Consider the following 13,745-nt stretch of genomic DNA (forward strand, 5'->3'; position numbering starts at 1 on the left):
GAAACAGCCTTTCAATTACAAAAACATCTGCTGACTTCCGGTGATGGGCATGTGCCGAGTAGTTGCACATCAGGTGGCTCTCCTCCATACAACAGAAAAGTAGGCACTTTTGGGCAAATTTAGCCCGCAAAATTGAACTTAAACATTCCCTCACCTTCAACATTAGTACAAATAGCAAAAATGCTAGGAAGCAAAAGCTCGAGAGCCTGCAGGGACACCAGGAATTGCGGCAAGGAACAGGTGTGGCGAGCAGGTTGGTCTGAGGACCCACGAGGCAAGGGGTCCACGGTCTCCCCAGAGAGAGGGAGACCAGCGACCCAGAAAACGATCCAAGTGATGTATGGAGGTTGTTCGTGACCAAGGAACAATATGCAATGAGAGACAGTATCAAGGCCAAGATAAAGGCTACAGTCAAGGTGGCAGAGGCGCTAGCCACCATGAAGAAGACGCTCAAAGGCATGGGGAGGAAACCGGAAGCACCAGGTAAGCACGAAACGTGAACTGGCAAAGGCGTCAGGGATCAGGGCGACCGAATCACCGCCCTGGAGGCCGACATCAAGAGGTTGGTGGAGACGCAGAGGAGCCTGAAAGGGAAGGTTGAGGACCAGGAGAATCGTCGAGGAGGCAGAACATTCAGATAGAAGGCCTGCCAGAGGGGACCGTGGGCAGGCACACAACCGACTACCTGGCCCAAATGCTGGGCAATCTTGTTGAGAGGGGCAGGTTCCACAAACCGCCAGAGATCGATACAGGTCGCTCCAACCAAAGCCTGGGGCAAGGGAGCAGCCGAGACTGATAATTGCCAATCTGCACAAATATCAGACCGAGAAAGAATCCTTCGCTGGGCTCGACAGTCGAAGACGTGCAACTAGGAAGACATACGATAAGGGTACCAGGACATTGGGGCAGACCTGGCAAAGCACAGGGCTGAATTTAACCATGCAATGGCGGCCCTGTACAAGAGCAAGGTCAGATTCGGGATGTTATTCCCAGCTAGACTCTGGGTAATTTACCAGGGCAAAGAGCATTATTTTACTGTTCCAGCAGAAGCGGATGAGTTCGTCCGTAACAATGGTCAGGCCAGGCAGCAAGAGAGGCAGCGTTGAGGAAGATACGGAGAAAAAAAAAGAAAAAATTGAACACATTTTCCTGGGACTGCATCGACTCGCTATGAGCAGGCGAACCAGCTCATAGGAAGGAACAACAAGGGCAGAACACGAGAGAGCAATAGGAGGAGATAGCAGGGACACTAGCAGCGCAGGCATAGGAGGGAGTCAGATCCATCCTGATGGAGGGACCATTACACTAGCGGGAAAGCTAACACTAGGAAGTATGAGAGAGAAAGAGGCCATGGCGCATTTCCCAGTGGGGAGCGCACGCCTGGCGGGAGGGGTGGCCAGCGTGGGGGGACCAAAACCACAGCGAGAACAAAATCATAAAGGGGGTTGGAGTGCTCTAGACTAGCTTCAGCAGGTTGATATCAGAAACATGGACCAAGATGGCACCGCAAACAGCCACTTTGCAGGGTCCCTAAACAAAGGGAAAGTCCAGAATGAAGAGGCTCACCCACATGGCGTACACACAGTTGACGGCCATTTTGGGTGACCCCCTGAACAAAGGAAAACCCTGAAGTGCAGGGCCCTGGCCTCATGGGGAGTACGGTGACCGTGGCCATTTTGGATGGCCAACTAACAAAGGGAAGCCCCAGTGCAGGGACGTATCAACAAGGCAAGTACGGTTGGTCTGGCAGGATTGGGGGGGGGGGGGGGGGGGGGGGGGGGGGGGGAAGAGAGAAGAAACAAACCCCCCTCCAATATCAGAATAGTCTCCTGGAATGTCAGGGGACATAACGCCCCAGTGAAAAGATCCAGAGTCTTTGCCCACCTGAAAGCTGACAGTTTTCTCGTAGAGATACACCTGAGGGAGAAGGACCGACTGCCGGTAAGGAAGGGCTGGGTGGGACAGAGGCATCATTCCTGTTATGGGACAAGGGCCGGGGGGGGGGGGGGGGGGGGGGGGGGGGGGAGAATACTGATAAGTAAGAGGACTTTGTGTGTGCGTGCGCGTGTGTGTGTGTGGGGGGGGGGGGGGGTTGCGCACACGCACGGAGAGAAGAATCCAAAAACGCCTAAAATAGTACTATAAAGGAAAAAGAAACATGGGAGGTCTGGCCCTCCTGAACCTGCAATACTACCATTCGACAGCCACAGCAGAGGTGACACGATGGGTAAAGGACCCGGACACGGAATGGGTGAGGATGGAAGAGTCCTCCTGTACAGGGATGATTCTCTGGGTCCTCGCCACAGCAGCGCTCCCATCCCTGCCAGCAAAACTCTCAACAAGCCCAATGGTGGTAGTGATCCTGAGAACTTGGAACCAGATGAGGCAACATTTTGTTCTGACCGATGTGTCCATCATGGCCCCCATCTGCAGCAACCATAGGTTCACACCAGCCATGCACGCACCACCTTCAAGAGCTGGAGACAGGACATGGGGACACTAACGGTTAGGGATTTTTACACTGGTAACAGACTAGCTACCTTAGAGGAGCTGACGGAGAGAATGGGCCTATCACAGGGGAATGAACGCTGACATCTACAGGTCAAAACTTTCTCCGCAAGAACACAACTACAAACCCATGAACCCCAAAATGCACAATTCTAGTGGAGTTACTGGACGCGGACAATCTGGGGAGGGGAAACTCTGGGGACCTGTACCGCTGACTTCTCGAAAAGACGTGCGCCCCACTGGACGAAACTCTGGAAAAATGGGAGGAAGAGGTCGAGATGGAAATAGGGTGGGGACTCTGGAACGAAGCACTGTGCAGGGCCAGCTCCACCTCCTCACGGGCAAGGCTAAACCTCATGCAATTGAAAGTGGTGCAGAGCACACTTGACAAGAACCAGAATGAACAGGTTCTTCCCAGATGTGGAGGACAAATGTGAATGGTGCCAGGGTTGTCCGGCCAACCATGTACACACGTTCTGGGCATGCCCCAGACTTGGCAGGTTCTGCAGAGCCTTCTTCGAGGCAATATCCAAGGTTATAGGGGTGACGGTGGAGGCCTGCCCAAAAGTGTCAGTCTTCGGACCAGCCAGAACTATTCGTGGGGAAGAGAATCAATGCATGAACCTTTGCTGCTTCTCTAATCGCACGCCAGAGAATCAGAATCAGAACAAACCGGACAGGGCAGAAATGGACCGACTGTTAATGGAGATCCTGCAAATTGACAGGGGGTATGCGAGGACCCCGAGTGCGGAGCTCGAGGGAACGGAGGAGGCTGCAGGCGGAGTTTGGGGTAGTGTCCACGAGTAAGGCAGTGGAGCAGCTCAGAACATGGGGAGAAAGCCAGAAGGATGATGGCTCAGCAGCTCAGAAAGGGGGAGGCGGCTGGCGCAATAGTTAAAGTGGTGGATGGAGGCGGTAACTTGGTAGGGGATGCGGCGGGTGTGAACAGGGCTTTCAAGAACTTTTATAGCAGACTTTATAGCTTGGAGCCCCCCCGCGGGGCCAGGGGGGATGAGATGCTTCTTCGATGGCCTGACATTCCCAAAAGTGGGCAGGGCGCTAATAGAAGGACTGGGCGCCCCGATCAGAGCCGAGGAGATATTTGAGGGTTTAAAGGCCATGCAGTCAGGTAAAGCCCCGGGGCCGGATAGGTATCCGGTAGAATTTTATATAAAGTTCTCCGGGATATTGGGGCCGCTGCTGGTCAAGGTTTCTAATGAGGCAAGGGACAGAGGGGTGCTGCCCCAGACGATGGCGCAGGTTACCATCTCCTTGATTTTAAAACGGGACAAGAACCCAGAGTCATGTGGATCGTATAGGCCGATCTCCCTTCTTAATGTGGATGTAAAACTGCTGGTAAAGCTTTTGGCCACTAGGATTGAGGACTGTGTGCCGAGTGTTATTCGGGAGGATTAAACAGGGTTCGTTGTAAGGTAGGCAACTGGTGGTGAATAGAAGAAGATTGCTCAATGTGATAATTATGCCCCCAGAGGGAAAGGAGGTGGAGGTAGTGGTGGCAATAGACATGGAGAAGGCATTTGACTGGGTAGAGTGGGACTACTTATGGGAGGTGCTGGGACGGTTTGGATTTGGGGTGGGTTTCATCGACTGGGTCAGGCTTCTATATCAGGCCCCGGAGGCGAGCGAGAGGACAAATAGGACAACTTCTGACTATTTTAGACTGCACCGTGAGACGAGACGGGGGTGCCCCCTCTCCCCACTGCTGTTTGCGCTAGCTATAGAGCCGCTGGCAATTGCTCTGAGGGCTTCAGAGAGTTGGAAGGGGCTGGTTCGGAGGGGGGTGGGGTGGAGCATAGAGTTCCATTGTACGCAGATGACCTGTTTTTGTACGTTTCGGACCCGATGGCAGGGATGGACGGAATTATGGCGACCCTGGGGAATTCGGCCAGTTTTCGGGGTACAAATTGAATATGACAAAAAGTGAAAAATTTGTAGTTCAGGAGAGGGGCCAAGGACACCGGCTGAGGGAGCTGCCGTTCCGGTTAGTTGGGGACAGTTTCAGGTACCTGGGAATACAAGTGGCGCGGGATTGGGGTCGACTACACAAGCTGAACCTGTCCCGGCTGGTAGGACAAATGCGAGGGGAGTTCCAGAGGTGGGAAGCGCTCCCGCTGTCGTTAGCTGGGAGAGTACAGACAGTTAAAATGAAGGTCCTCCCGAAGTTCTTATTAGTGTTCCAATGTCTCCCCATTTTCATTCGACGTTCCTTTTTTAAGAGGGTAAGCAAGATCATTTTGGGCTTTGTATGGGCGAGCAAGTCCCCGTGAGTGAAGAGGGTGATGCTCGAGTGGAACGGGGGTGGGGGGGGGGGGGGGGGGAGGAGCTTGCACTGCCGAATTTCAGCAACTATCATTGGGCGGCTAACATATCCATGAGAAGGAAGTGGGTGGTGGGTCGACTTGGCAGCGGGTGGAGGCAACCTCGTGTAGGGGTACCAGTCTGGGGGCGTTGGTGATGGTGCCTCTGCCGTACCTGCCAGCATGCTTCTCCACCAGTCCTGCAGTGGTGGTGGCTCTTCAGATCTGGGTACAGTAAAGGAGGCACTTTGGAGCATCGGTCTGGTCCCCGATATGTGACAACCATCGGTTTGCCCCGGGGAGGTAGGACGGAGGTTTCCGGGTATGGTGGAGGGTGGGGATTGAGCGGATGGGAGACCAAGTTTGGGTTGACGAGGGGGAATGAATTCCTGTATATTCAGGTGCAGGACTTTTTGCGTAAGCAGGTGCCATCTTTTCCACTCTTGCCACTAAGGGGGTTGCAAGATAGGGTAGTGTCTAGAGCAGTGCTTCTCAAAGTGTGGTACGAGTACCGGTGCAGGTACTCGAGCCATCGTCTGCCGGTACTTGGAGTGTTTCCAGAAAAGAAAGAGACAGTAATCCTGGATTGGCTTGTTTCGCTTACCGGCCCCTGGCACATGAAAAAAAAACTGCCGGTACACCACATCAGATAGTTTGAGATGCACTGGTCTAGAGGATGGGTGGGGGAGGGAAGTGTCTCGGATATTTACAAGGAGCTCATGGGGGCGGAGGAGACGCAGACCGAGGAGCTGAGGCATAAATGGGAGGAGGAGTTGGGAGGGGAGATTGAGGAAGGCCTGTGGGCGGACATGCTGAGCAAGGTTAATGGGACTGCAACATGTGCCAGGCTCGGCCTGATTCAATTTAAGGTTGTCCACCGGGCCCACATGATAGTGTCCCAGATGAGTAGATTCTTCGGCGTAGAGGACAGGTGTGTAAACTGTCTGAGAGGACCAGAAGACCATGTCCACATGTTTTGGGCTTGTCCAAAACTTAGGAGATACTGGATACTGGCAGGGGTTTGAGGACGTCATGTCTAGAGTATTGAACACAAGGGTGGCAATGAGTCCAGAGGTGGCAATTTTTGGGGTTTCAGTGGCCCCGGAAGTCCATGGGGAGAAAGAAGCCGGCGTCTTGGCCTTTGCTTCCCTGGTAGCCCAGAGATGGATACTTCTAGCTTGGAGGGACTCAAAGCCCCTGAAGTCGGAAGCCTGGCTGTCAGACATGGGCCGAGAGAAAATCAAGTTCGCCTTGAGAGGGTCGTTGTTAGGGTTCGCCCGGAGGTGGCAACCATTCATTGACTTCTTTGCGGAGAATTAATCGTCAGCGCGGAGGATTCCCGTCACAATAAACAATAACATTCTGTTTGCATTGTTAATTACTTGCTGTAACCTACATAACCTTTTGTCTTTCATGCACGAGGATACCTAGATCCCTCTGTAACTTAGAGCTCTGCAATCTCTCATCATTTAAATGTTTCTTTTATTATTCCTGCCAAAATTGGCAATTTCATATTTTCACACATTATACTCCATTTGCCAGATCCCTTTGTACCTTCCTTATGTCCTATTCATAATTGACTTTTCCTACCTATCTTTGTCTCATCAGCAAATTTAGCAACCATACTTTCAGTCCTTCCATGCAAGTCATTGATATAAATTGTAAAAAGTTGAGGGCCCAGGACAGATCCCTGTGACACACCACTCATTGCATCTTGCCAAGTTGACTATTTTATGCCGATTCGGTTTCCTGTTCACTAGTCAATCTTCATTCCATGCTAATATGTTACCCATTATACCATGAGTTTTTAATGTCCGCAATACCTTTTGATGTAGCACCTCATCAAATGTCTTCTGGAAATCCAAGTACAGTACAACTGCCAGTTCTCCTTTATTTACAGCACATAAGATTTCTTCAAAGAACTCCAATAAATTGGTTAAATATGATCTTCCTCTTACTAAATAACGTTGACTTTGTCATTTACCGTAGACTTCTCGAAGTGTTCCACTATAACATCTTGATAATAGCTTCTAACATTTTCCCCATAACAGATATTAAGCTAACTGGCCGATAGTCTCCTGCTATCGGCCTCACTCTCTTTTTGAATAAAGGAGTTACATTTGTTACCTAATTTCCTTTTAGATGTTGGGAGTGCAGGTTTCAAGAACAAGGGACCAACATTTCCAAATCTTTCTTCCACTTCTCCTCCTCGGACTCATGCCTTCTTCTAATCTCACCTCCTGCCATGTGTTCATGATACACTTCAACCTTCCACTCTGACCCTCATGCCTTCTTCTAATCTCACCTCCTACCATGTGTTCATGATACACTTCAACCTTCCACTCTGACCTCAGCAAAGGATTCTGCTTTATATACTTGTGCCTCCACCTTGATGGAATTTGAGCACAGCACTGAACTCTTCTTTCATTGCATTTGAACCCACTTCTTTAGCCAGGAGCCCTTCTCCCAGCTCAGGGGACACTTTGACCAGTTTCCAGTGTTCTCCCTCCAGCTAGATCTTTTCATTTGTCCTTTTACCCTCTCTTGATCTTTTAATTGGGGACTGCCAGTGTGATATCAGCCATCTCAATTTCTCTTCTCCTCTTACAAAATCTACCGTCTCCCTAGGAGCTTGCTGCACTCTATCCCCCAGGTGCAACCCTAACATTGTGAGCACATCTGCTGACAGGGGCGTCTGTTGGTGTCTGGTGACCTCTACTTAGCTGAGTTCAACACCAACTCTCCAAAATCCTCCTACTGCCCCCTGAACCATGACCCTGCCATCGATCAAGTTACTGTTTCCAAGATTGTCATTACCCCCCCATCCCCTATGCAAATTTTCCCTCCATGGTTGCAAACCTCAATATCCCACGTCCAAACAGTTCACTTCTACTTCCTTCCCAAGATCCACAAACATTGCTGCCCAGGTAGATCCATCATCGCACCCTATTCCTGCCGCACTCAACTGATTTCTTCCTATCTCAACTTTATTTTTTCTCCGCTTGTCCAGTCTCTCCACACCTACACGAATTGCTATATGCACCCACATAGATCCTTTTCGTGGGATATGTGAAACATTGCTTGTTCTTGTCCTACTAGGCGTCCCCTCAATCACCTCCTTTTTCAGTACATCGCTGATTATATAGGTGCCATTTCGTTCTTGCCCAGAATTGGAAACCTTCATTAACTTTGCTTCCCATTTCCACCCTTCTTTCATCGTTCATCTTTAACTCTTCCCTTCTGTTCCTCGATTTCTCTGTTAGCCTATCTCCAGAAATGCAATCAACAAACATTCATCATAAGCCCACTGACTCCTAATGGCAATGTTGGCCACATTGGCTACACTTCCTTGCATTCTGCTTTCTGCAAGAGATCCATTCCATTCTCCTAGTTTCTCTGCCACTATTAACTCTATTCAGATGATGCACTTTCACATGAGCACTTCTCATATCTTGCAGTTGAGTTCTCCTCAACTGAGGATTCACCTCACCGAAACAAAAACAGAAAATACTGGTCACTCTTAGCAGGTCTGACAGAATCTGTGGAGACAAGGGAGCTAACAATTCAAGTCTGGATGACTTTGTCAAAGCGTTGTCAAAACTTCACCTCACCTAAGTTGACAGGGCTCTCAACCACATCAGACCCATTTCCCACACTTGTGCTCTCACCCCTTCCCATAACCATGTAGGGTTCCCCTTGCCCTCAGCTTCTATCCTATCAGCCGCTGCATTCAGTACATTATCCTCTGCCAACTGTAGTGTGATGCCATCACCAAACACATCTTTTCCTCTATCAGCAGTCCAATTTGACCATGCTCTGAACAGCAGCACAATGGTTAGCACTGTTGCTTCACAGCACCAGGGACCCAGGTTCGATCCTGGCTTGGGTCACTGTCTATGTGCAGTCTGCACGTTCCCCCCATATCTGCGTGGGTTTCCGCTGGGTGTTCCTCCCACAAGTCCTGAAAGACAAGGTAATTTGGACATTCTGAATTCTCCCTCCGTGTACCCGAACAGAATGTGGCGACTAGGGGCTTTTCACAGTTACTTCATTGCAGTATTAATATAAGCCTACTTGTGACAATAAAAGATTGTTGTGCTCACTCCTCAATCACACTGAACACCCAAGGGTGACCAATTTCCATGAGAAAAAATGAGTTTTGTATTATGGACATGTGTGACATTATTACCGTGCAACCCACATGGATACTATGATTCCAGTTCATAAAATGCTAACCACCCCTCAACCCGTTGAACAGCCCTGCTCACCTTCAGTGACTGACATAAGCACAGGCAAAAGGACACAAGAGAAAAAAATCCAGAATAAAATACGTCATAGGGAGTGGTCTGGGAGATGGGACAAAATCCCAAATCACCCTGCTCCCCAAAACACCTTTCCATGTGAACACAGGAGATGCAGGGTCTGTCCTTATACCTCCTGCAATGTTCAAACTTAAGAGTAGTTATTTAGGCAGAAGATAGGAAGTGTCCCACAAAGATGAATGGTTGTCCATCAGCATCGTAAATGATCTGGATGTAGGCCAGGACTCCAAAGTACCATGTCAAAATTACAGATAATAACAAATTGAGTCTAGTTATTATGCCAGAGGTTTTTGATAAAATACAAGATCACACTAACAAATTTTCAGAATTGGCATGCATAGAAAAGTAATTCAAGAAAAATGCAATACGGTGCATTTTGGTGGAGGAATAGAATATGTATCTCCTCCTTTTAAAATAAAATAGAGAAAATTGTAAAGAGATCGAAAAGGTATAGATTCACAAATCAAGTCAACAAAGCCATAAAACATAAAAAAGCGCTAGTGTTAATTTCTCAAGTAGAGCTTTTGAATTTTCAAAGATCCTTGATTAAAATCACACTTGGAGTTCTGTGCAATGGGCAAACTACAGAAAAAATTACAAGGAAGATTTTAAAAATGATTTCACGGTATGCAGACATTGCAGGCTAGGCTAGAATTTATTGCCCATCCAAAGGTGTGCAGGTTAGGTGGATTGGCCATGCTAAATGTTCCCTTAGTGTCCAGGAATGCGCAGGTTAGGTGGGGTTACGGGGTTGCAGGGGATAGGGTGGGGACATGGTTAGGGTTCTCTTTCAGTGGGTCGGTGCAGACTTGATGGGCCAAATGGCCTCCTTCTGCACTGTAGGGATTCTATGATCCGAAACAATCCTCGAGATGATAATGGCAAGTCACCCTGAACTGCTGCTGTCCATCTGGTATAGGTACACCCATGGTGATGTTAGGAAAGGAGTTCCAGGATCTTGACCCAACAACAATGTAGGATACAGTGAAATAGTTTCAATTCAGGGATATGTGTGGCTTGAATGGTGGCGGCTTCATCGCTGCCCCTGTTCTTCTGAGTAGCAGAGATCATGTGTTGGAAGATGTTGTTGAAGGAGCCTTGATGAGGTGCTGCAGTGGATCTGGTAGATGGTACACACTGCTGCCACTGTATGTCAGTGTTGGAGCGAGTGAAGTTGCAGCTTAACCCATGCTTTTCCGCTCTGTGTGCACAGCAGCATCAGTAGATTGCGACCAATGTTCCTACTAAGCTGCACACGTGTATGGCCACAGGGCAACCTGAAAGGGACAGTGCAGACCTTGTTCCATTTAAACAGTATATGTGTGCGAATGCATTAAAAACACTGGCCGTGCACAGGACTGACAAAAGGAACAGGTTGGTGCCATATCCAGCTCAGGTAAATGCGTTTGCTTAATTATTTCAGCAATCAAGACAACTGCATTTAACTGTACCATAGGTCAGACATTAAAATTTAAAATGAATTAAAATAAACAAATTATTAATCATGAATATAACCTTCTCTGATGTGGGAGATATTAGTCTCGATGTTTTGATAGAAAGGCATGAGAGGACTTGCCTCAACTGTAATATGGTTCAGTAAATCATATGACAAAGGGCAGAACATTTAATAATGATAATCTTTATTGTCACAAGTGGGCTTACATTAACACTGCAATGGAGTTACTGTGAAAAGCCCCTAGTCGCCATAATCCGGCACCTGTTCGGGTACATGGAGGGAGAATTCACAATGTCCAAATTACCTAACAGCACGCCTTTTGGGACTTGTGGGAGGAAATCGGAGCACCCGGAGGAAACGCACGCAGACATGGGGAGAACACGCAGGCTCCACACAGCCAGTGACCCAAGCCAGGAATCGAACCTGGGACCCTGGAGCTGTAAAGCAACAGTGCTAACCATTGTGCTACCGTGAAGCCATTATCATTGGACTGTGTGGCATCCAATCTTTCCATGAATGCAATGCAAATTTACATTTACATACATTGAATTGCTGAAGAATAAGATGAATGTTTAAAACAAAAGTTATTCAATTGCTTTTTCCTTCCTTCAAAGTCCAACCAAAACATTCTCCAGGGAACAATAAATTATGTTTTTGATCTTCAGTTTTATAGCTGAGGTGAATCTCAAAAGTTCTGACCATTTTGTACCAGCTTGTTAAATTGTCTTCAAATAATTTGTGTGTGAATTTTTTTTTAAAATACTCTGCTAGATTCCCTTTGTGACTTCTGCAGAATCAAGGTAACTGAAAGAGATTCCAACGTTACATAGCCTCTTGAATGATGAAAAAGTTCCAAAGCCTCATCTAATGAAAAATGTTATGAACTTAAAAGTTTGAACATACTTCTCTGGTAATGTTTGCTTTCTTGCATGTTATAAATATATGGTTCCCATGTTTAGTTAACTAATTATTTGTTAATTTCTTATTAGATCAGAAGTTCAATTATTTTTGAATAAAAAAAATGAAAAGCCATATCGAGAGATCATAACGTTCTGATAAAGAAAGTTTCATGACTTACTTTATCCCAAAGTTATTAGAGAACCGAGGTGCTTGTTCTTTCTCCTGTTTTCCAATTGCTAAGGTGGATGGGACAGCATTCTCAGTTGGGCATTCCTTTTGCTTATTATTCGCACATCTGCTGTTGAAAATTGCAGGTGTTTCACTTGCACTCGAGCTTCGTCTGCAACATAGTTATGAGATCAACTTAGCGACAACCCAAAAGAAAAAAAAGTAGCATTTAAGAGGAGAGTTTAAGGGCTAACTTGTAAACGGAAATATTTCTTGAACTATAATTTATTAAGTAAAAGTTGACACTCCTTTCTGCAGAACTGTTTCATGGTAAAGGCTGGTGGTTACCAAGTGCCCAACTCTGCCAAACTGCAAAAGTCAATGTTCATTAGAACAACACAGCAAAATTGAGGCTACACATCAGAGTGTGTCTGTGACAACTCTTGAAAGGGCAATTCAATTGATGCCAGAAAATGCTGGATAAATTCAGTTGGCCTGGCAGCATCTGTGAAGAAAGGGGCCGCGATCCGGGAGCTGCAGCAGCAAGCCTCCGAAAGGGAGGATGAGGCCGTGGCCGTCGCGAGGAAGGTGAAGATGCACGAGGCGCTCCATAAGAAGTGGCAGGAGCGGTTCGAGGAGCTGGACAACCGGTCAAGGTGGAAGAATTTACGGATCTTGGGCCTCACGGCCTATGTGGTCATTATGCTGAACTTGTTGATGGGAGCTGGGTCCTTCCAAGGGCCCCTGGAGTTGGAGGGGGCCCACAAAATTCTGGCTACGAGGCCTAAGCCGAATGAGCCACCGCGGGCGATGTTGGTGCGGTTTCACCGGTTCGTTGATCGAGAGTGCGTGCTCCGGTGGGCCAAGAAGGAGCGGAGCAGCAAGTGGGAGAACACGGAGGTGCGGATCTTCCGGGACTGGAGTGCAGAGGTGGCTAAGCGGAGGGCCGGGTTTAACCGGACGAATGCGGTGCTCCAGACGGAGTGTGAAATTTGGCAGGTTGCAGCAGGCGCGTCTGTGGGTCACCTACAAGGACCGGCACCATTATTTTGAGTCCCCGGAGGAGGCGTGGGCCTTTGTGCAGGCCGAGAAACTGGACTCAAACTGAGGGTCAAAGATGGGTGTTTTTGTATGCAAATGTAACTGTGTTTAATTTTTGCTCTGGAGGGGGGGATTCTCTGATTAATGCAAGATGTGTGTTGGCTTTAGGGTGGGTGGGGCGATGTCTTTATGTCTTTTTGTATGGGTCTGGTGGACGGGTTCGGGCAGGGAGGTAAACTGGGAGTGCGGGGAGCTGGTGGTGGGGACTGGCAATGGGAGTTGCCCTAGAGGAGGAGGGGTTGGGCAGAGCGAAAGCGCGGGCTTTTCTCTGGTTTCCCGTGCTGCGGGATGATGGGGGACGGGGTCAGGGCTGAGAAGCGCGGGCTTTTGCTGGCTGTTATTTTCTCACGCAAGAGCGGGGCGGGGGGAGAAGAGGAGGACCTGCTGATGGGTACGAAGGAGGAAGAGTAGTCCCACGTGGGTAGGGGTCGGAGGTATGGCGGGAGTCGCCAGGGTCAGCAGAAGTTAGCTGGCTCACAGGAGTGCTGCGGAGGGGAGGGCGCGGCTAGGAGGGGGTCCTAGCCTTTGGGGGGGGGGGGGGGGGGGGGGGTACCGGGTTGCTGCTGAAATGGCCAGGAATGAGCTGGAGTATGCGGGGGGGGGGGGGGGGGGAGGAATTGCCGCCGTGGGGATCAGGCCAAGTGGGGGACGCTGGCCAGTGGCGGGCAGAGGATGGGTTATGGCTAGTCGGCAGGGGAGGGGGGCAGGGAGCCCTCTGATCCGGCTGATAACCTAGAATGTGAGGGGGCTGAACGGGCCGGTCAAACGGGCCCGGGTGTTTGCGCACTTGAAGGGGCTGAAGGCGGATGTGGCCATGCTCCAAGAGACTCACCTGAAGGTGACGGACCAGGTTCAACCGAGGAAGGGGTGGGTGGGCCAAGTATTTCATTCAGGGCTGGATGAGAAGAATCGGGGGGTGGCGATCCTGGTGGGAAAGAGGGTGTCTTTTGAGGCGTTAAAGGTGGTGGCTGA

General features: G+C 49.1%; 1 protein-coding gene across 2 annotated transcripts in view; it reads right to left on the minus strand.

Moving 5' to 3' along the window:
* LOC119970187 overlaps window positions 1-13,745 on the minus strand; it is a 143,989-nt gene that overhangs the window by 55,518 nt on the left and 74,726 nt on the right. Inside the window, exon 10 of one of the 2 annotated variants that reach the window (XM_038804404.1) lies at window positions 11,683-11,844. The exons of the other annotated variant lie outside the window; for it this stretch is intronic. Coding sequence (XP_038660332.1) covers window positions 11,683-11,844 — 162 coding nt within the window. The remainder of the gene's footprint in view (window positions 1-11,682; window positions 11,845-13,745) is intronic. 2 annotated transcript variants of the gene reach the window in all.

Source organism: Scyliorhinus canicula, chromosome 8, assembly GCF_902713615.1.
Source record: "Scyliorhinus canicula chromosome 8, sScyCan1.1, whole genome shotgun sequence".
Lineage (NCBI taxonomy): Eukaryota > Metazoa > Chordata > Chondrichthyes > Carcharhiniformes > Scyliorhinidae > Scyliorhinus > Scyliorhinus canicula.